Raw genomic sequence first — 22,888 nt, forward strand, 5'->3', positions numbered from 1 at the left:
TTATGTGCCATCAAGCCACCTCCTACCTATGGTGACCTTATGAATGAAAGACCTCCAAAACATCCTATCATTAACAGACTTGCTCAGATCCTGCCAACTGGAGGATGAGGCTTCTTTTATTGAGTCAAGTCATCTCGTTTTAGGTCTTCCTGTTTTCCAACTGCCTTCCACTTTCCCTAGCATTATTGACTTTTCCAGAGAATCTTATCTTCTCATGATGTGAACAAAGTATGATAGCCTTAGTCTTGTCATTATAGCTTCTAGGGAGAATTCAGGCTTGATTTGATCTGGTACCCACCTATTCGTCTTTTTGGCTGTCCATGGTATGCAGACCTCTCCTCCAGCACCACATTTCAAATGAATCCATTTTCTTCCTGTCCACTTTTTTCACTGTACAGCTTTCATGTCCATACATAGCAATGGGGAATACCATAGTTTGGATTATCTTGATCTTGGTTCCCAGAGAGACATTTTTATCTTTAAGGATCTTCTCTAGCTCCCTCACAGCTGCTCTTCCAAGTCTCGATCTTCTTCTGATTTCTTCATTGCAGTCTCTCTTTTGGTTGATGATTGAGAAAAGGAACAGAAACTCTTGAACAATTTCAGTTTCCTCATTGTCAATTTTAAAATTGTGTAATTCCTCAGTAGTCATTTTTGTCTTCTTGATGTTCAGCTGTAATCCTGCTTTGGTGCTTTCTCCTTTACCTTCATCAGTAGTCGTTTCAGGTCTTCACTATTTTATGCTAGTAATGTGGTGCCATCTGCATATCTCAAATTGTTAATATTCCTTCCACCAATTTTCACTCCACCTTCTTCTAGATCTAATCCAGATTTCCTTATAATATACTCTGCATAGAGGTTGAACAGAAAGGTGTCTGACACCTTTGCCAATTGGAAACCATTCTGTTTCCCCATATTCTGTCCTGACAGTAGCTTCTTGTCCAGAGTACAGGTTGCACATCAGAACGATCAGAGGATGTGGCACTTCCATTTCTTTTAAGACTCTCCATAGCTTTTTATGATCCACACAGTCAAAAGCTTTGCTGTAATCTATAAAACATAGGCTGATTTTCTTCTGAAATTCCCTGGTATGTTCCATTAGCCATCGTAAATTTGCAATGTGATCTCTGGTGCCTCTTGCTTTTCTGAATCTAGCTTGAACATTTGGCATTTCTTGTTCCATATATGGTCTTTGCTGTAGAATTTTGAGCATCACTTTGCTTACATGGGAAATTAACGCAATATAGTTGCTGCACTCTTTGCCATCCCCTTTTTTGGGAATTGGAATGTAAACTAAGCGTTTCCAGTCTGTGGGCCATTGTTTTGTTTTCCATATTTGTTGACAGATTTTTGCTCAGATTCTGATGGATTCCATTTCTGCAGCTTAAAATAGCTCTATTGGAATTTCATCTACTCCTGGTACTTTGTTTCTCCCAATTGCTGTGAGTGCAGCTTTTACTTCACTTTCTAGGATTCCTGGTTCTTCATCAAAAGATTCTTCATTGAAAGTATCTGTCATCTTTCCATCTCTTTTGTATAGTTCTTCAGTGTATTGTTTTCATCTTTCCTTTATTTTGTCCTGATCAGATACTATATTTCCATGTTGATCTTTCAGCATCCCAAGCCGTGGTTTGAATTTCCTTTTGATTTCTCAGGTCTTTTGGAACAGATTTCTTGTTCTTCTTTTTTTGTCATTCTCTTCTGTTTATTTGCACTGATAATTATAATAGATTTCTTTGTCTCTGCGTGCAAGTCGCTGAAAAGCTACGTTTAGAGTTTTGACCCTATTTCTGACACCTTTTGCTTTTGCTTCTTGTCTATCAATAAACAGTGTTGTTCTCAGCTTCACTGACACACTCAAATCCCCTCACTCTCATTCCATAAACTAGGACTGTCAACCATTTAAAGAACATTAATTGATTAATCATCTACCTTTTAACCAGTTAATTGGATGATTAATTGGTTACATTTAAATAAACTTGTGGCTTACATTTACGAACTTGCAAAGTCAATATAGGCAACCAGGGAAGTGTGAGATTACAAGGAAAGGAACATATGAAGCTGGTCTATACTGAATGAAACCACTGGTCCAATCACAGACATTTAGACTGGCAGTGGCTCTCCAGGGTGTTGAACAGAGGTCTTTCATGTCACCTACTACTGGACCTTTTCACTAGAGATGAGATTTCTGCATGCCGAACAGATGCTCTACCCCCATGTCCCCTCTCCAAATAAATATTGATTCACAGGATTGGTGAATGAGAATTTAAATTGGTGTAAACTCTTCTCCATAATAACCAGCTCCAAACATCTAATTTGAATTCACTCATTACACAGTTTCAGCCCTTCTCCTGCTGTTAGTGTGTCCTTGTTAAAAAAACCAACAACATAAAGGCAGTTTTAAATGCTTTTGTACTTTGCACAAAACTGTCCTTTACTGAGTCATACTACTGGTCCACAGTACTATCAGTCTTCTTACCAAAAAAACAGTTAAATGTTTAGGGATAAATATAATGGGACAAAAAGATAATTTATATAAAGATAACTATCAAAAGTTTGGACAAGCATTATTGAAGGTCTGCAAAGACGGGAAAAGTTGAATATCTCATAGCTGGGGAGAATATCTACTGTTAAAACGAATATACTACAGTACTATCAGTGGCTTTCCAGGGTCTCTAGCAAGGTCTTTCATATCACTTACTACCTGATCCTTATCAATGGAAGAGGTCACCTCTTGAACCTGCGACCTTCTGTGTACTAAGCATATGCCTTTTGTTCATTGAGACTCACAGGTACTTGTGTATTGGAATGCAACTTTCCTGGACCCATTGTCTTGTAAGTGGAGGGTTACTCAGTTTCCAAACTTTAGCAATGTTATATTTTGCCTAAAATCTTACTTGTTATTTTTAATGAACTACACAGAGAGGGCACAATCTTGCCAAAGTTATGCACTTTTAATTCTTATTGAAATCATTGGGGGTTAAAAGTGCTAAACCATGGCTCAATCAGTTCCTTTTGCAGCTCTGAGACTATGCTATTCCTTTTTCAGGATTGTCCATCCGGAGTGTGTGTTGGAAAGCAGATCGACTTTTAGCAGGGACCCAAGACAGTGAAATATTTGAGGTGATTGTGAGAGAAAGAGATAAGCCAATGCTGATAATGCAAGGTCACTGTGAAGGAGAACTCTGGGCTCTGGCGGTGCATCCCAAGAAACCATTAGTTGTCACGGGCAGTGATGATCGATCCGTGCGGTAAGACCAGAAGAGTTCTTACGGCATTCTGTTCATAGTCCATCAGTTTTCACAACAGCTATTCTTTTGGTCATTCTTGTTCTTTGCAAGATCTTGATGCAGCTTTAAAATTTAAGCTGTTGGTTACTGATGGCAGGAAGATTTTTTTTACAAATTCAGATCGTTTTATTTGTTTATGGTCTTCATACTAGCATTTATACCTCACTTGATTAGCCCCATCAGAGTCTTGCAACATAGATTTCCAAATGCACCCACTGTAGGATAGGCCTGTTCTACAATGCAAGATCAACCCAGCTCACAAGCCAGTATAGTGTGACCAGATCTAAGTTTTCTTGAATATTCTGATTCCATATATCTGTCAAACAATCAGGCTCCATTGAGCTGGGAGAGCAGGTCTCCCTCCCTCTCTCCCTCCCCTGTGTTTGCAAATGAAATTTTCTGTTTGCATTTGTAGTTTTACAAAGGAGAATACTTTTGAAATAAGAGCAGATACAGTGCTGAAGTGATAGGTGATGCTGCTTTGAAAATTATTTTAGTTCCATATAATTTTTTTCACAGCAAAGCTCAACCATTAAATGCATTGAAACATGAGGAAGCTTCCAGTATCTGAACTCTTTCCTTTCTTTGCTGGTGTGGTTGCTAAGTAACACTTTTTGGGATTCAGTGATCAGTATGAGCTGTAGTAAACAATCTGAGTGGCCAGGTAGCTGATTGAAGAAACGAGTAATTCCTAAAAAGCAGAATTATTTGGACTAATTTAGCTTTGCAAAACTCAGGATTTTTCTCAGGGAATAGGAGAGCTTCCAAAGAAATTTCAGGATAATGCATGCCTTTTAAAGGCAATGATGGGAAGGGTTTCAGACAGACTTTGCCCAGACTTGCAATTTTCTACTTAAAATAAAGGTGCATGTATTTGACATCCTTCCCTGCTGCACATACTAGTGTATTACATCTGCATGCAAAAATCAAGGGTTTAATATTCGTGTGAATATTCAAATACCTGTATAACTAACAAAAGAAATTGAGAGTTCTATTTTGGGAGGGTGCCTACCATATTTTATTTTAGATCACATGAACAATTCCTAAGAGTTGACTGTGTTTCTCAGCTCATACTGTTTCTACACAGTAAATAGCTATTGGTATAAACACTTAAATGGATAGATGTTCTCAGAATGCATGCCAAGGCCTAAAAGTATGATTGCTTCAAATCTGCATAACATCCACATCAAGTCAACCCTGCCCCCCCCCCTTTTATCTTGCTACACCCAACAGCCATGTGTAGGCAACTTAGAATAGGAGCTTGTGCTCAACAACACATGTACCAATTATGAGCAAAAGTTTGGAAAGGATAAACGCACCAGGGAGCTCCTAATTAGCCACAGTTCCCCGTGGTGCATGCCCATTGTCAAGGGACTCGGGAAATTCAGCTCTCTTATGTGGAGCAATTCCGAGCTGTAATAATATGTCTTTCTTTACCTTATCAGGCTGTAAGCAGACATTACAGTGGTCATGTGACCAGTCCAATGTCAAAAATAGCATTCTGTCATTCCTGCACATCTAGCAAAGTAAAATGCATGACATGGCAAACTGATGTCGTGATTTTCTCTGTCCCATTCCATTTTAATTTACTGGCAGCCATTTGTGGAGGTAGGCAAATTCACAAAGCCATGATCCTATACAGTGCATTTTGCCTTAGTAGACATTCCCAGTTTAGAGAGGAGGAAGAGATGCAAGACTGGTGTTTTCAGCAGCCACCTCACAATCTTTGTAACATCTGGTTTCTGCCATAGATGCACATGTTTATGCCAAGTTTTTTTTAAAAGAACATATTTACACATATGGGCTTTCTTTTGCTATGGTGTTTCCTTATGTTTCTTATTTATTAATGTATTGATTCTATTTCTAGTACGCCTTCCCCACGAACGGGCTCAGGGCGGGTTACATTAAAATGTTCAATGAGCATTAAGGCATATAAAATACATAAAAACCAAAACCACCACAAATACATACAAAAACAGATGGCAGGCCCCCTCCATTTCCCCAATCATGGTATAAAACAAAGCAGAACAGAAGGGGTGGAGTGGGGCCACAGTGACTGCACTGATAGGGAGGCACATTGCCCCCCTGGTGGGACACCAGTAGGGAGGCTCCTAAAACGATCAAAGACTGACCTCAACCACACGCCTGACAGAACGTCTCTGTGTTACAGACCTGCCGAAAGGATATAAGATCCTGGTGGGTCCAGGTGTCCTCCGACATAGAGTTTCACCAGGTTGGGGCCAGGACTGAAAATGCCCTGGCCCTGATCAAGGCCAGCCGGGCCTCTTGTATTTTTAGCATACTGATCAGGATGAAGTCATTCTTTGTTGATTCTAATTTAACAACAAGACTACCAGTCAATTCATAAACAGAGTTAAACCCTTCTAAGTCCACTTAAGTCAATGAGCTTAAAAAGGTGTAACTCATTTTAGGATTGCATTGTACGTTTGACAGTCTGCCATAATTTTTAATGAAACTAAACTCTTTCACTTAATTCTCTTAATTAAACCTGAGTTATATAATACACCATTATGTCACTTTAATTTGATCTCATACAAATTGGGACAGAGAAAAACAGTTTTCTAGGAAGTTGGCCTCTTCCTAATCATTTTGAACAATGGATACTGCTGTTTCTGGTGGCTAAATTGGGCATTGGCCTCACCCCATTGAGTGAGTTGCCTGAGATCTTCTAATTCAAACCTATCATATCACTGCTTTTACTTTCACATAACCCAGGATTTAGATTTAATGAGAAAATCTATCAGTATTGGTCTTGCATTGTAATAATAGAGTATTGATTTTGGTTATGGAAAATGGAAGGTCTAAGCTGGAGAAATATAGGGGGTCTTCCCCAGAAAGCTGAAAATAGCATCACAGAAGTGCTGCTGCTTGTGATGTGCATAGTCATTACGCTGTCATCTCTCTTAACAAGTTTGGTATGTTTTTTGGTGTTTTAAAACCTACAAATATGCTTGCTAAGAGATAAGTGTAGAATGAAGAAACCAGTGTGTACAATATGATCAATGGGGTTTTATCACTCCCCCTTGAACTTTTGTAAACACTGTTTGTCTTCAGCCCCAGATTCAAATTCACTGTAAGTCCTGAAACTCACTAGATTTGCATTAGGCAAAACCAGGGCTTTTTTTCAGCGGGAACATGGAGGAACAGAGTTATGTCACCTCTTAAAAATGGTTACATGGCCGGTGGCCCTGCCCCCTGATCTCCAGACAGAGGGGAGTTTAGATCGCCTCAGCGGCATGGAGAGCAATCTAAACTCCTCTCTGTGTGGAGATCAGGGGACGGTGCCACCGGCCATGTGACCATTTTTGTTGAGGGCAATTTAAACTTTAAAAAACTCCTCCCTTGTTCCAGCTGACCCAAAGTGATGTCATTGTGTGGCCTTGAGTTCCACCACTGAGTTCCACCACCTCTTTTCCCAGAAAAAAAGCCCTGGGCAAAACCATTTTGAAAGATTAAAAGAAAGCAGATACCAGCAATATATAATAAAAAAGGCTCATCTACATGGAGAATCTGGACAAAATGTTCTTGAACATGAAAAAATTATACATTCATTACCAATAAACAATTTTCTTTGGTCCTTAATCCTTTATAGTTTATGGAGCCTTGCTGACCATGCCTTGATTGCGCGTTGTAATATGGAGGAAGCTGTGCGGAGTGTATCTTTCAGTCCTGATGGATCTCAGCTAGCTCTGGGAATGAAAGATGGTTCTTTCATTGTTCTGAGAGTAAGGTAGGAGAATGCTGATAATAGCATTGGGAAACTTTTTATCATAAATTGGGCCAAATTCTAAATGGATTCTGAACTGAATTTGTACAATTATGTCACTGCACAATGAGTTAGTGGATAGTGTGCATGTACATTGAAAATGAAGGTATGGACAATGTCCACAAACTGACAAGTGATTTTATACACTGTCTGATCAACAGTGTGATGTTAGAAAATGTGTGCAACTGGACAGTGTCAATGTATTATGTACATTGGCTGGTCAATATATATAAGGCTGGATCCAGACTAAATTTCCCGGTGGCAGAATGGAACTTTCTTGCCTGTTCCCATCCACTATAGCCCGTTGATCTCCATGAAATGCTGTTCCTGGGGATAGGGGACCCTGAGAAAGGACATGAAGAGGATCTGCAGTAGGAAAGAGGAATTTATGGAAACTGCAGTTTAGTCTGGATCCATCCCATAGTCACCAGTTCGTGATTATGCGTGTTGCCCAGGCAATGTAGGAAGAGTATGTGGAGATTATGCATATTAATGGGTCAGTCTGCAAAATGTGTGCAATCAGTCTTGATTCTTCCTTCAGAAACTATGGGTGAGCCATTATGTTTGTTTATATTCAAGTTTCAGAGGACCTTGAAAAAAAATCCTAAGCAGAGTTACTTCAGACTAAGCCCATTGATTTCAATGGGCTTAGACTGGAGCAACTCTGCTTAGGATTTCACTGTAAATAGATCAGATCAAACAAAAAGTATCTAGGCCAGAGATTAACTTGCAAAACACATCTTTTGACAAGGCAAATTGTGGTGATATGATCACAAGGCACAGATGACACTGCTTAGACTTGTCTGTTTTTTCTAAGTTTTATTTCAGATGAGTGTGCATGTCATTAACTTTTTTCACTTCCAAATCTTGAATTTTTATTTGTTTTTTCTCATTTTATATCTTGGTTCTGTAGAGACATGACAGAGATAGTTCATATTAAAGACCGGAAAGAAGTCATTCACGAAATGAAATTTTCACCAGATGGCTGCTACCTTGCGGTGGGTTCCAATGACGGTCCGGTGGATATCTATGCTGTTGCTCAGCGATACAAAAAAACTGGAGAATGCAGCAAGTCATCTAGTTTTATCACACATATTGATTGGTCTTTGGACAGTAAGTTCTTGCAGACTAATGATGGTGCAGGAGAACGCTTCTTCTACAGAATGCCATGTAAGTCAGAATTTCTTAATCTGCTATATTGAGTTTTTTGTTTGCAATAAACTGAACTATGACATTTTAAGTTGTCACTGTCTGATCAGTACATCAACAATGGCATGACCCAGATCTAAGTCCCACTCTTAACTGATTCGAACTATGCAGCATGACCTATTAACTGTAATAAGATTTAGATGTGAATAACATTTTCTGGGTTATGTTATGCTAAAATGTAAATAATTTCATGTCAAATAAGTAAAGAAATATAGTTATTTGTGGCAGCATTTCTGCATTTTTTCATACACATTTAATTCTTGAATTGGTGGCTATGTTTGGAACTTAATTAGTAATGGGAAGGTCTAGGATCTGACCTAAATCACCAAAAGTAGTCAGTATCAGGATTTAGATATTTAGAATCAGCTAAGGTTTGCAAATCATCATCATTTCTCCCTTCTCCCTTATAATCAAAGACATGGAAGCAAGGAGAAACAGTAGAGGTTATTAACACCACGGAATAAAGTCAAGTTTTTCATCTAGCATATAAATATACTAATGGAAAGAGCCAACCAAAGGCTACATAGTGAATAGAGGGCCAAATGAAAAGGGGAACCAGTATCCCAGAGTGGAGGCAGTAATTTTGGGTTTGTGGACAAGGGCATCAGAGGAGTAAGAAGAGGCCAAAAGACAGAGAAGAAGACATAACTGGGAGTAAAAGAATGAAGATATTTGAAAGTCAATAAAAAAGTTTAAGCAGAGAACGATATAAAAAGGACACTGAATATATTTAGAATCAGCAAAACACTTAAATATGCAGGCTGGAATGCTTCGAATTGTGCATTATCAATACTTTAATAGCGCTGTTTTGAAAGGCTATTTGCTGTTGTTGCATTGAGGAAATGCATTGCGGAAACGTTTATCTGTTATTTGTGGCATGTTTGAGGCTAAATAAAACATATTCTGCAGGTTTGTACTGCAGTGATAGCTTTGAAACCCCTGGGGATTTATACTTATTATAAAAGTCTAGAATGGCTTGCTGACCATCTCTCAATCTGTACAGCTTCCAGCTCATTCAAAAAGAATTACCATGTTGTATACTAGTAGTACAGCTGTATTTGGAAAAGAAAGGGATTGTAATATTAAATTTATTTCCAATGTGTTGGTTATGTGTGATCAGTATCTAGGTCTCCAAGTGACCATCATCTGAAATGAATGCACATTTTCTTTTCCGCAAAAGTAAGATATGTATATTTAAAATGCATCCGAACCATAGATTAAACTGTTTCCTTCAAAGTTTAACAGTCTTAAAATGAACCTTAATATTAAAACAAATTATAATCTTCATTGGTAGCAGTACCTCTCTGTAATATTAATGCTAACAAAATGCCTCTCTCTAGTGGCATCTATTTATTCATTTAAACTAACATTAACAGTCCAAATGAAATGTTGTAGTCAGGTGCTTAAAGAATAATAAACTAAGCGCCAGTGGAGGGTATTCCAAAGCCAAGATGATGTGGTAGAGAGTGCCATCAAGTCATAGCCGGCTGGTGTTTTCAAGGCAAGAGACTAACAGAGGTAGTTTGTGATTGCCTGCCTCTGCACAAGACTGGTCTTCTTTGGTGGTACTAACCAAGACTGACCCTGCTTTGATTCCAAATTCTGATGAGGTCAGGCTTGCCTGGTCTGTCCAGGACACAGCAAAGCCAAGATGCCCCAGTTGAAAAATGTCTTTCTAGTTACTACCCACCTCCCCTCTGTAGGCAGAGGACATAGAAAATAGAGTTTAGGAAGAACACCTGCTTAATTCTACCTAATAATAGGCTGGTCCTGTCTTGGTCAGTTCTATACTAGGAGTTACCACATAGATTTCAGGAGGAGAGGCATGTTTCCATTATGGCTGGTGCATGTATTTAGATGTCATCATGATGGATGTGAAGAGAAAATATGTAGATATAGACTATGTTTCTTGGGTTATTAATGGTCTTTTTTTTAGTTAAACCACTGGACTCATATGAAACATAATGATATAAAACAGTGGTTTCCAACGAGCACTCTAGGGATCCTGGTGTACCTCAAAAAAGTGATCAAATGTTCCTTAGTGAAAAAAATTAATAATCCCAGGCATGAGTTCTTGAAAGATGTCTTGCCTACCAGGACCAGTCTTGGAATGCATAACTGTGGGGTAGTGTTGGGAGTGTGTTCTCCTGTGCATTCTGAGTTCCTGAAGGTTAACAGTAAGGCTCAGCCAGTAGTGTAAGTGAACAGAAGGTGCCCTAGAAAATGTTCTTCAACAATGTCCACGAATTTCAAGAAGAAGGTACAGTCCCAGCACAGTCCTTATTGGCATTCACATTATTATATTGAACTGGACACCGTTTTGATTTCCAGTGCAAGATATATAGAGTGTTCATCGTGGGGGGCCCAGAGATACAATAGAAAGTATGAAAGTCACAGAGATAACACCAAACACCGTGTTGTTAATACAAATGATTAAATAGCTTATTAACCTGATTGTTTTCAGCTGGAAAGCATTTAACAAGCAAAGATGAGATCAAAGGGATTCATTGGGCTTCCTGGACTTGTGTAATGGGATCTGAAGTGAATGGAATCTGGCCAAAGTATAGTAATGTTACTGACATCAATTCTGTGGATGGAAATTACAATAATGCAGTTCTGGTGACAGGAGATGACTTTGGTTTGGTTAAATTGTTCAGATTTCCTTGTCTAAAGAAAGGTAAGACATCATCCTACCTATACCTGATTGCTTGTTTAAGGTCAGTGATGATCAGTTAATTGATGCTTCCTTGATGGCTAAAAGAGGTTTTTGTTAATGAGATAAGACACAGCCACATATTTGAGTGGGAATTAAAGCAAAGGGTTTGGGAGATTTGTAATGTACTCAGGCAGGGTGGAACAGCTGCCTGTGCCTGTGGCTTCTGGTGGGGCCTACTGCTGCTGACTCTCTACTTACATATCTCCTCTGGTGCCTGCACTCACCATTTCACTGCCTGCTTGTGAATGCTTTGTCACCTATGCTCCCAGCTGCATATTCTGCCTAGCGCTGCTGGATAAGGGCATGCGGGTGGTACACAAATCATCAGCTTTCCTGATGGCCATGGCAGTGGTACTCCTAGCTACATTCACCACCTACCACCATTGGGGAAAGTGTATGCAGGCTGTGCAAGCAGCTGTTACTGCAGGTTATGGAAGATCTTGCAAGTGGGCAAAGGAAGGACACCCAGGTAAATGGGGGAAAGTGACTGGAAGGGGAGCCTAGTGGTGGGCATAAGGGAAGCCCCTGAGCACTCTCTGCACAGGGCTCCCTGGAACTGGCCTTGTACTCAGGAAGAGGAAACAGAGCTGAGTTTTGCAGCTGGCTAGAAGAAGTGAATTCTATCTGCTTTTTGAGGAATTAGTATGATTTTATAGGTTAGCACTCTCCATCATCAGTTAAGGGTGAGTAGACATGGTCACGAACCGCATTACGAACAAAAAAACCTCACGAACCGCCTGATCATCTGTTTGTGAACCGGCGGTTCATGAGGGTCCATAGCCAACGAACCAACGTTTGTTGGAAGCCTGGTTCATTGCGTTTGCCCGCGGTTCGTGAAGCCAGACTGTCAGGCAATCAATTCCCTTGGAAACGGAGCTGGGGAAATGCCTGAACTCTGTCTGCGCCCTGGAAACCCAAATCGAAGCCCAGCTTACCTTGATTGGCAGGTCTTCCTTCCAACCATGGAGCTGCAAATTGGTTACAATTGGTTACATAGGAGAAGACACCTGGGGAGAAGGAGGGGCAAGGGGGGTGTTCTGTAGCCATGGGCACTCCAATCTCATCCCTGCAAACCCTGATAGGCAGTTCTGATGGCCAACCCCTTGTACACTGTGCCAACATCAACTGGTGGCTCTAATTGTATCGAAAGGGAGTTTCCTGGGGGCCTCAGATTGGAGAGGGTATAACTCCAAGATCCCTATTGCAATCTTGACCAAACTTGGGTGCTGGCTGGAGCAGAGCCTGCTAAACACTCCCTGGGAATATGGGCTCTCTAAGTCCAACGGGGGGCATTCTGACACCCATGAACCTTGAACCGGTTCATCAGAGGGAAATGTTCATTTTGGTTCGTTAGTTCGGGTTCAGCGGCGGCACCGAACCATGAACCGCTGGTTCATTAAATTTTTTGGGTTCGTGCCCATGTCTATTGGTGAGCATGTTACAACAAAATTTCTTGACATGACCAAGAAAAGGCTGTCTGGCTGGTTGGTTGTTGTCTGCCTTTCTCTTTTTTTTTCTTTTTTATTACAATATCTAACATACAACTACTACATACATACATACCCTACAAAACAGTAACTACAAAAGACTACAATAGCACAAGGGATAGGAAAGAGGAGAGAAAAAAGAGAGAGGGAGGGAGGGGTGGAAAAAAGGGGAAGGTACCCTACAAACACTGAACACTAAACACTACATTTCTGTTTTCCCTTCATACTGCCTTTATTCAAAAGTTAAAGATTTATATTATATTGATGGAGTGGTTGACCTTACTAAATGCAAATTACAATTTAATTTCAAGTTAAATTTTTCTTCCCCTCCTGGGTCCCGGACGCAGTTCTCTCTGAGCAGCCGCAGCCGCAATGCTCGTTTCCTCCCCCTCCCCCTCAGACTTCTCCTTTTCGTCTTGCTTGGTGCACTGGAATTATGGGTTCCTGTCCTCAAAATCCCTTAGTTGATCTTCTGATAATATCTTAAAGGCTTGATCTTTATGGGTGAACCAGATTCCTTCCGGGAATAACCATTTGTACTTTATTCCACGTTCTCTCAGAAGAGCTGCGAACTTTTTATACTTAAAACATCTTTTCCGGACTAGAAATGGGACGTCTTTCAATATCTTAATTTTGTTGCCCAAGAAGTCCAAATCCGCATTGTATGAATTGTATAGGATAGTGTCCCGGATCCTCTTAGATGAAAAATCGATGATGATCTCGCGCGGCAACTGACGCTTCATTGCATATTTTGAAGTAGCCCAACGGGCTTCCAAAATGGCGCTTTTTACTTCTTCTTTATTTGCCCTCGCGGGTGTCGCCAATAGTTCCGAGACAAGACCCCGTAAATCCTCGTTTTCCTCCTCTTTCACATTCTGGAGGCGCAAAATTGTCTGTGTTCGTTCCACTTGTAGCCCGATCAACTGATTCTCCACCAGTTTAAGCTCTTTATTCGTAGCCTTCACGAGTGACGCACTTTCCCGAGCAGACTTCTCTGCCCCCCCCCCGCTGCTTCCTTGATGGTTTTCACTTCGCTCTCAATTCAGCCCACCCTTTGATCTGTTTCATTCAGCTTGTCAACAAAGGGTTTTATAGCTTCACCAACCGCCCTCCGTACTATTTCCTCCAGCGATTCTCCCTTTAAGGCAGCCGAAACTGACTTGCCAAGGGCAGGACTTTGTTTTTTTGTTGCCATTTGGGGGGGGGGGCGCCAACCAAATTTTGAGACTCAGCAAAGGGGAAGAGTGAGCCTTCTTAGCTTCAGATCTCACCTCTCCTTCACGTATGCTTGTAATAACAGAAGGAATTCGCTTACTTGTAGGCTCTCGCCTAGTTCTGCTCTTTGCCGTTTCTCATGGCCCGGCAGCACGCGAGGCGCCGCGCACGTCCGCCGGCCTCCGTAGGGACAAACGGGCAATTAACCCCCCGCATTGATTCCGGGGGGCTCTTCCCGCAGTGTCCCGGACCCAGCCTCCCTCACTGGGAGTTTTGGGGGCTAATCTTCGCAGATCAGCCGCCCGGACAGGGTGCTCGGCCGCTTCCTCTCGAGCCAGCGAAGAGGAGCGTCCGACATGGCGGAGAAAACGAAACCGAATCCTGTTGTTGTCTGCCTTTCTCATTGAGACTCAAGGTGGACTACATAATGTAAGTCAGAACAATCAATAGGATGAGGAGTCATATAAGAAAGAAAGTAACAAGTAAGATTGTAGCAATCTGAAATAAGGCATAAATGTTAACTATGACATGTTAAACAATGTAAGACATGGTATTACATAAATAGAAATATGCAAGAACAAGATAAAAACATACAGCAACAGATAATACATATTATTATAGCCTACAATCCCATTCCCTCTACTGAGATGTGCTCCTGAATCATTCTGATCATACAGCCTTATTCCTTTATAAAACATGTCTTCCTGAACACTTTTGTGTTACAGTTTGTGGAATGCCAAAAGTATGGGAACTTTCCTGACCTCCTTAGTTAGACATAATCAAAGATAGCTGGGGGTTGGTTCAGGCCTGCAACTACAGGAGAAGTTCAGAATTTATTGAGCTTTTCAGTCAGCTATGGACTTCAGACCTACAGGTTATTTTGCAGGAGTCCAACACTAATTATCTTTAAGGACATTGTTTCAACTGTTTGCTGCTTTCTTTTCTATACTTACACACTGTTATCTTTTTATACTTTTAAAAGATACATGCTAATATGCAGTTATAAATTTGTTCTAGTTTGGTTCACATATAGTGGAAACTGCTTTTTTTCTTTAAAAAAGAGGTGCTGGAACTCATGATATTTGCTGCCTTGGGGACTCTATTCAGGTGGTAGGTGGCGCCAGTGGCACAGAAATATTTTAAATAAATAAATAATACATGAACAGAAAAGCACAGCCCTTTTGTCCTGGTCTACCTTTGTTTATACTCTTAAGCACCATGTGGAGCAACTAGTACTCTATTCCTAAATGTTTAATTGACATGACCTCCCCAGTCCAGGTGGGAGGATCAGAGGAAATGCAGGAACTGAGTTCTGCTGCATTCTGGCTGAAAGAAAGCCCTGAGTGGAAAATTACCATTCATCCTTTTCTCCATGTACTTAGATCCACTCTTCCACTTCTTCTTTCTTAACAAACTAGTTTGCTCTTGTAAGCAAAGCAGGCAAATTATGCTTTACTCAAACCACAGTTTGTTTTGAGAATAGACATGGGCATGAACAGAAAAAAACCCAAACATGGTGTTCGTTGTTCGTTGCCATCAATGAACAATAAACATTGACGAACATGATGCTGTTCGTGAACATGTTCATTATTCGTGGGGGCCAGCAGGCTCTCCTCCAGCCATTAAGATCCCTACTGCACCACTCCCAGAAACTACCTAAGCAGGCAGCAGGAAATGTACCAGTAATAAATAATAGCTTGGCCTCAGAGCCTGGCAGCAGCCCTGGAACTTGAAGGGGTAGATCCCTACCGCACCACTCCCAGAAACCCTACCTGAGCAGGCAGCAGGAAAGGTACCAATAATAAATAATAGCTTGGCCCCAGAGCCTGGCAGCAGCCCTGGAAGGGGTAGATCTGTGTCCCACCGCACACAAAGAACATTCAAGCTCCAATGCATTCACCCTGCCTCTCTAACAGCAGCTGTCTCTCCCTGAAAGCCAGAGCGGGGAGCCCCCCTCCCCCCTGGTCTTTTCCTCTTGTAACAAATTTGGAGCTCCAGTCCACACTTGGAAGGAAGACCTGCCTATCAAGCAAAATTGGGCTTAGATTGGGGTTTCCAGGGCAACAGCAGGAGTTCAGACAGAGTTCAGACAATCCCTGCCTAAGTTGCCAAGGGAATTGATTGCAGGTGCCAGACTGTCTGGCTTGACGAACAGCAAGGAACAGCAACAAAGGAGGCTTGCAACAACCACCTGTTCATTTAGAATGGGGCCTCACAAACAGCTTGTTCGTGAACAGCAGATTGGGGTGTTCATGGGGGTTTTTTCGTTCGTATTGCTGTTCATGCCCATCTCTATTCAAGACTAGAACTGTAAAGTAAAGTAACAAGCAGCAGGCTCATGTAAGTGCCAAACCATAGATCTGAACCAATCCATTGTTTTAACTATTATCCCTGCAGTTGGCTGCCATGTTCATATAACATATTTCAGGAAACATAATGAGATAAAAGTTTCTGATAATAGGGATAGTGAGCTGCTTCTGTGATTCTGAACTCTCTTCTGGCTTTCAAAATATTTTACTATCAATATATTTTCAATTACTTTACAAAGCAGACTTCAGCATTTGAGGAAGAAAGCCTTCTGTTTTTTTAGTTAGGTCTTGTAAGGACTGTCCTCTTTTAATTTACTGTTTATATGTCACCATAGTACTATACAAATAATATTAAAATATATTCAGGTACTGCTACAAAGAATTTACAAACAAGTGTGTATGGAAGTGAAAAAAAAACCCCTCTCATTTTTCAATAGGCATCCAAAGTGTGAGAAACTTATCTAAATTTCCTCAACATCAATGATGTCTTGTTCATTATTCAGGACCTATCAGCTTGATATCTTCCATGGTGCAATTCCATTCAGAGTTACTCCAGTCTAAGTCCATTGGGTTTAGACTGGAGGAACTCATAATAGGATTGCACTGTAAGTTCCCCGTATTAGTGACTACTTAAAGAACGTTGATCCATAGTTTTCCCATACCCATAATGTCCTCAACTGACTTTTTCTTTTTCAATCATGACCTTGCAGACAGTTGCAGGTTTTGATTTCTTTACCAGAATAATATAGTGGATGCTACCCCCAAATATTTCTCATTAGTGCCAGGCTTTTTGCTTCTCCCGTTTTCAATCAAAATCCTATTATGATGAAATAATTTTTTTGTTTTTTGCATTGTATAAAAACATATATATAGAAAAAAACCTCTGCTAATAATTGTCTTTGCTGTTCCTTTGTACTTTTTCTAGTTGCCCATATTTTGTTACTACCTTCATTAAGTTATCTTGAATCTTTGAATTTGTATCTAATTGCAAACTTATATTTCTGACTAAAGGCTTAATTTTCAATTCTTTGTTGTTACTTCCAGGAGCCAAATTTAGAAAATACGTTGGCCACTCTGCACATGTCACAAATGTCCATTGGTCGCATGACTTTCAGTGGGTAGTAAGTACAGGAGGTGCAGATCATTCTGTTTTTCAGTGGCGGTTTATTCCAGAAGGTATAACAAATGGAATCCTTGAAACAGCATCACAAGGTATTACAACGCAAGTTTCTTATTTCACAAATATGTTGACAGGGAAGTTTTGATGGGTGGAAAGGAAACTTCATCATTATCTCTCCAGAATTCTTGAACCTAATTTCAACACTAGTTGTTGTGCATAATTCTGCATATGCCTAAGTGTTTCATGAAGCTTGCGTATATATAATTGAAGTGGCAATTTTCTTGCATGGAAAAACATTACATTTTGCAAATTTTACCTGCTCACCATGGGTTTGAGCCACAATAGACTTGTACATACCCTGACCTATGCGTTGCTGTGTCTATGAGGATACTAAATAATCATAGAGTTGAAAGGGCCTTATAGGCAGAGCCGGCGCCAGAATTTCTGGCACCTGAAGCAGCTTCAGGGGTGTTGGTGTTTGCGCACTTTGCACACACGCACACCCGGACTGTGTGATGACATCACTGCGTGTGATGTCATCACGCGGGGCAGGGCGGCACGCAGGTGGCCTCCCAGCCCTCCTGTTCAGTTGCCCCATGCCGCCCTGGCCACCTGCTGCACCTGGCCCTCAGCTGTGTGCTGGCAGCAGCAGTGGCAGCACAGAGCAACTGAGCAGGAGGGCTGGGAGGCTGCCCGCTCAGCTGCCCCATGTTGCCGCCACAAGCACGCACTCCTGGCTGGGCGCAACAGCTGCGGGCCAGGCGTGGCAGGCAGCCAGGGCAGCGCGCATGCATCCTCCCTCCGGCTCAGTTGCTCCACGTGCCATCCTGGCCGCCTGCTGCGCCTGGCCTGCAGCTGTGTGCCACCAGTGGTGGCGGCGGCAGCAGCATAGGGCAATTGAGCTCCATGGCGTGCGCTGACGCCCCCTCCAGCACCCCCTCGGCACCTTAGCGCTCAAGGCAGCTGCTGGCCCAGCCTCAATGGGCATGCCAGCTCTGCTTATAGGCCATCTAGGCCAAATGGCTGTTCATTGCAGGACATCTGAAGCCAGAGCATCCCTAACAGATACAGCCTCTATTTGAAAATGTCCAATAAGGGAGAAGCCACTTCCCCCAGGTAATTAATTCCATTATTGAACTGCTCTTATAGTTAGGTGTCTCTTAATATTAAATTGAATTCTGCCCTCCTGTAACTTAAGCTCATCAGATCTGGTCTTGCCCTCTGGATAGGAAAGAACTCTCTTCTGTGTGACAACCCTCCAGTGGAAAATCACTTGTGACTTTAGTCAATGTTGTGTTTGGTTCTCAGGCCAGTCTATATGTTTTTATTGTAAAACTGGTAATGTTCTTGGGTTTTTGCCAGTGCTCTCAAGTGTCTGGAGATTTTGCATTAATTATTCTTCAGAATGTGACTAGTTCTTAATCACCCTTTGACAAAAATCAACATTTGGTGTGTTCTCCTTTATGCAGAAAGTGGCATTGATTCACACAGTGAAGAATCAGATTCCGATTTATCTGATGTACCAGAGTTAGACTCAGATATTGAGCAAGAAGCTCAGATCAACTATATTCGACAGGTGAGCAGCATGAACACACAGTGTTATTAGACACACCTCTAGATATTAAGTCACAATGCAGCATGGTGTCGTGGTTAGAATGAGGGATTAGAATCTGTGAGGCCCTGGTCTGAATCCTCATTCTACCCTTGAGGTTCTCTGGGAGACCTTGGGCCAGTCCCTCATTTTTAGCCTAAGCTATTTCACAGGGCTGTTTGTGATTAAAGGGAGGAGAGGAGAACAATGTTGTAAGCTGCTTTGTGTTCCTAATGGGGAAAACACGGGGTTATAACTAAATAAATAAAAGCATGCATTAAACAAAGGGATTTTGAGTTTAAACAAGAAAAGTTAAGCAAGATAATTGAACTAGGCGATCTGAAGAAGGAAAAAGACATTGAAATCCTAAGCAAAGTTGCTCCCTTCTAAGCCCATTGACTTCAGTGGATTTATAAAAATGTAACTCTGTTTAGGATGGTAGATTATGTTATGTTAAAGAATCCAAACTGAAGTATATAAAATGTATTTATATAGACCATTTTTATCGTCTGTCTCCAGAAGATCAAGGTGGCTTATAACAAACTGGGAAGAATCTAAAATCATACAACAACAGTGTTTATTAATCATGGGAAACATCCTTTGCTCTAGATCAGAGAATCTGAAACTCTTTGAGTGAGCCAGTACATTTACTGGCAGATTTTTTTTAATGTGAGGGGGAAAATTGTTTTTCACCACTAATTTATTTCTGTCCTGTCCTTCCACCAAGATGCTTAGTGAACCATGTGTGGCCCCGCTAGTTATTTCATCTTTACAGCAATCTTGTGAGATAGGATAAGGGGAGGTGGAGAGAGAGAGAGACTGCCCCAAATTCACTCACAGTGCAACTGTATGCTAATTTACTTTGGTCTACACCCATTGATTTCAGTAGGCTTAGGCTGGAGTAACTGTAAATCAGCCCTGCAATTGAGTTTCATTACAAAGGGGGGATTGTTTGAACCAGTTCCTTGCCCAGAAATGATTCCTGGGCACTGACATTTTTGTAATTTAAGAGTCAACTGAAAACTATGTTGAATTGAAATCCTGCCCTCAAGTCATAGTTGACTTATGGTGATCCCTGGTCGGGTTTTCATGGCAAGTGACTAACAGAGTTGGTTTGCCATTGCATACCTATACAACCCTGGTCTGCGATCTGACAATATCAGGCTCTCCAGGTCAGGGTGAAACTCTTTTGATAAATGTTAAGCTTTTTTTGTTATTGATGTTTTTAGTATGTGCAGTCTTGAATTGCTGATCTATTGTTAATTAATTTGGTTTTTTTATGTTAAAGGTTTATAAACTGTTTTAAATACTCTATATGAGTAACAGGGTATAAATAGATCAAGATGGGTAGCTGTGTTAGTGTGTCTGTAGCAGTGGAAAAGAGCAAAAGTCCAGTAGCACCTATAAGGCTAAGAATATTAGTGGTTGGGATGAGCTTTCTTGAGCCAGAGCTCATGTGAGCTGTGGCTCACGAAAGCTCATACTCTACCACTAATTTTGTTAATTTTATAGGTGCTACTGGACTCTTGCTCTTTTCCAGGGTATAAATAATCCTACTACATAATTCTGTAAGCGTATTCCCGATGACTCACTGGCACAGGCGCAGTCCCGGCAGGACTCTGGGCCTCAGTAGGGCCTGCAGGTCGGCTCTGCCCTCCCCAGCCCCAATTGAGTCAGACAGGCATGGGGCATGCCTGGCTTGCTTGCGCTCCGCGTCCCAAGGCTTCCCCCAGCCTCCATCTGCCACGGGGGAAGGGGGCGCGGGGGGGAAGTGCAGCTTGCCTGCTCCCCCCCCCACTTTCCACCCCCAAGCCTCGATCTGCCGCGGGGGAAGGGGGCGTGGGGAGAAATGTGGCTTGCCTGCTCTTCCCCCTGGGTGGCTGGAGGGTGCAGGAGCACTCTAGGACTCTTTCACCCCCAGCAGTGCTTCTGGGCTCTGAAGTGCCCAAATCAGGCCTGGGATTGGCTGGCAGAGGGAGGGGCCCACCTGCCAAACCCTCTGCAGCCTGATTGGGTGAGGTGGTAGGATGGACGGGCCCACCTCCCAGCGCTTTCCCACCATGTGTCATGAGTCAGCCTTGCCCTGACATGCACCAGCCTTGCTCTGCCACCCTGCCACTCACCCCAGAGTCCTCCTCAGAAGATGAAGAGCTGGCAGCGCCAGCTGGGTCTACTCTGGAGCCAGCTGTAGCTCCAGAGGAAACCCAGGAAGAGCATCCAGGAACCTCTGAGGAGGCTGTTGTGAAGGAAGACTCCCACAGAGCTAAGGAGAAACCTGAACCAGCTGAGAGAAGGAAGAACAAGGCAAAAGCAGCTGTGTGGGAATGATGCAAGAGTGCTCGTTTACAGGCACAGCACAGGGCAAGACTATCAGAGGAAGAGACAACACCTGCACCTAGTCAGGAGAAGCATAAAAGGCAGTTGCTGGGCATCATGCAGTGTGGAAGGAACTTTGCTGACTATGCTCTGCTGTGCCTGGAACTGACTTATTGGAATCTGACCTTGGCCTGTCTCCTGGACTCTCCCTCCTACTTGCTCCCTTGTCTGATGGAGTTACTGGATTTTGACCTCAGCCTGTCTCCTGGACTCTCCATCTTGTCTGCCCCCCTGTCTGACTGTTTCCTTGGTTCTGCCCTTTGGTTGAACTCCTGAACTTCCTATGCCTGCTCTACCAGTGAGTCGCCTGCCTGCCTGGTGCCTGGAACAGGTGCTCTCACCTCAGACACAACACCATGATTGATTGGCGCTGGGGAGGAGGCAATGCCAGGCCCAGTCACCCTGCCTCCCCCCTGCCCAGATTGGGGTGCAGCATAAGGGGCAATGTGTGGCCTGTGTGGCCCACCCTTTCTAGAGCCCATTGTATTTTTTCTCACAATGGGCTTTGTTGCTAGTTTGAAATAAATATGCATAAATATGAATTAAAAATATAAATGGCTTTAACATTTTCCATAATGGTCACAAATATCTTTGACTTTTTAATATAATCAGTAAAGAAAAATATATCGTTTCTTGTATTGTATCCTCCTACAAATTTTACAGAGGGATTCTTGAGGCACCTGGGGAGAGGTGTAAACCTTATCTACCAGTGTCACTCAGTATAATTGTTACTCATGCTGGGATCTGAGACCCTGTTCCTGAATATAGACTGTTTCCATACATCCTTAAAGGGATGGCCCACTCACTGAACTCTGCTGGCTTTTCCCTTTCACACCACATGTCTCCCATTTCAAAACGGTAGCAGGCTGTTTGGATTCTGGTTTTTTGGCACCTTTTCTGAGAACACACTTTCCTGCAGTCTCCAAAAAGGTGCTGGCAAAACAGAAGCCAAACAGCTTGCTACCATTTTGAAATTGGAGATGTGCGGAGTAAAGAGGGGAAGCTGGCAGCATTCAGTGAGTGGGCCATCCCTTTATGGATGTGTTGAAATGGCTACTGTGGCTTGATTTCAAAGTAGCATAAAGTTGCTTCTCCTTATTTAAGGGGCTTTTCTGCTCCCCCTGCAAATAGAGCTCCCCAGCACCCTCCTGAAAGTTGAAGGACACTCCCTTAGCACTTTTCAGGGGCACAAGGGGCTGAAGCACGAGGAAGGTGGGAACTGGTACCTACCATGTTCATGAAGATGCTTCGAGTAGGGTTGGGAGAAGGGTTGTATGGAAGTAGGGTTGGGTCCAAGCCCATATTTCCTTATTATACCTTAGAAGTTTGCATAAGCATACATGAACATTATAAAAAACTTACAGTACAATCCTATGCAGAGTTGTTTCTGTCTAAGCTTATTGACTTCAGTGGACTTAGACTGGAATAACGTTGCATAGAATTGCATTGCTGATAGCTGAGACCTGGATGCTGTCAGTTGTTTTGAGAGAGAGACAGAGAGAGAGAAATGTGGGGGCAATGATAATGAGATGAGAACATGCCAAAGCTTAGAGGGTTAGTTGAAAAATGTAAGTAAATCTGTATGGCCCTTTAAATAACAGGGTAGTAGATCTCTAGTGTATACTACTGACTCATGGTCACAGCACAGAAATGTCATTTGCAAAAGTCTCCAGTATTTTTTAGCATCTTGACACTCACTAACTATAGAGATGCACCAAAAGATACATTCTGATGCTGTTTTTCAGTGTTCCACTTGATTAAACAGATGTCATAGCACCTAGTTTCATA

General features: G+C 42.1%; 1 protein-coding gene across 1 annotated transcript in view; it reads left to right on the forward strand.

The window, feature by feature from the left end:
• Positions 1 to 22,888, forward strand: part of EML6 (EMAP like 6) — a 197,260-nt gene that overhangs the window by 97,767 nt on the left and 76,605 nt on the right. Inside the window, exons 9-14 of the mRNA XM_054986606.1 lie at positions 3,050 to 3,251; positions 6,904 to 7,041; positions 7,991 to 8,247; positions 10,751 to 10,963; positions 17,058 to 17,225; positions 18,603 to 18,709. Coding sequence (XP_054842581.1) covers positions 3,050 to 3,251; positions 6,904 to 7,041; positions 7,991 to 8,247; positions 10,751 to 10,963; positions 17,058 to 17,225; positions 18,603 to 18,709 — 1,085 coding nt within the window. The remainder of the gene's footprint in view (positions 1 to 3,049; positions 3,252 to 6,903; positions 7,042 to 7,990; positions 8,248 to 10,750; positions 10,964 to 17,057; positions 17,226 to 18,602; positions 18,710 to 22,888) is intronic.

This window comes from Eublepharis macularius, chromosome 1 (assembly GCF_028583425.1).
Source record: "Eublepharis macularius isolate TG4126 chromosome 1, MPM_Emac_v1.0, whole genome shotgun sequence".
Classification (NCBI taxonomy): Eukaryota; Metazoa; Chordata; class Lepidosauria; order Squamata; family Eublepharidae; genus Eublepharis; species Eublepharis macularius.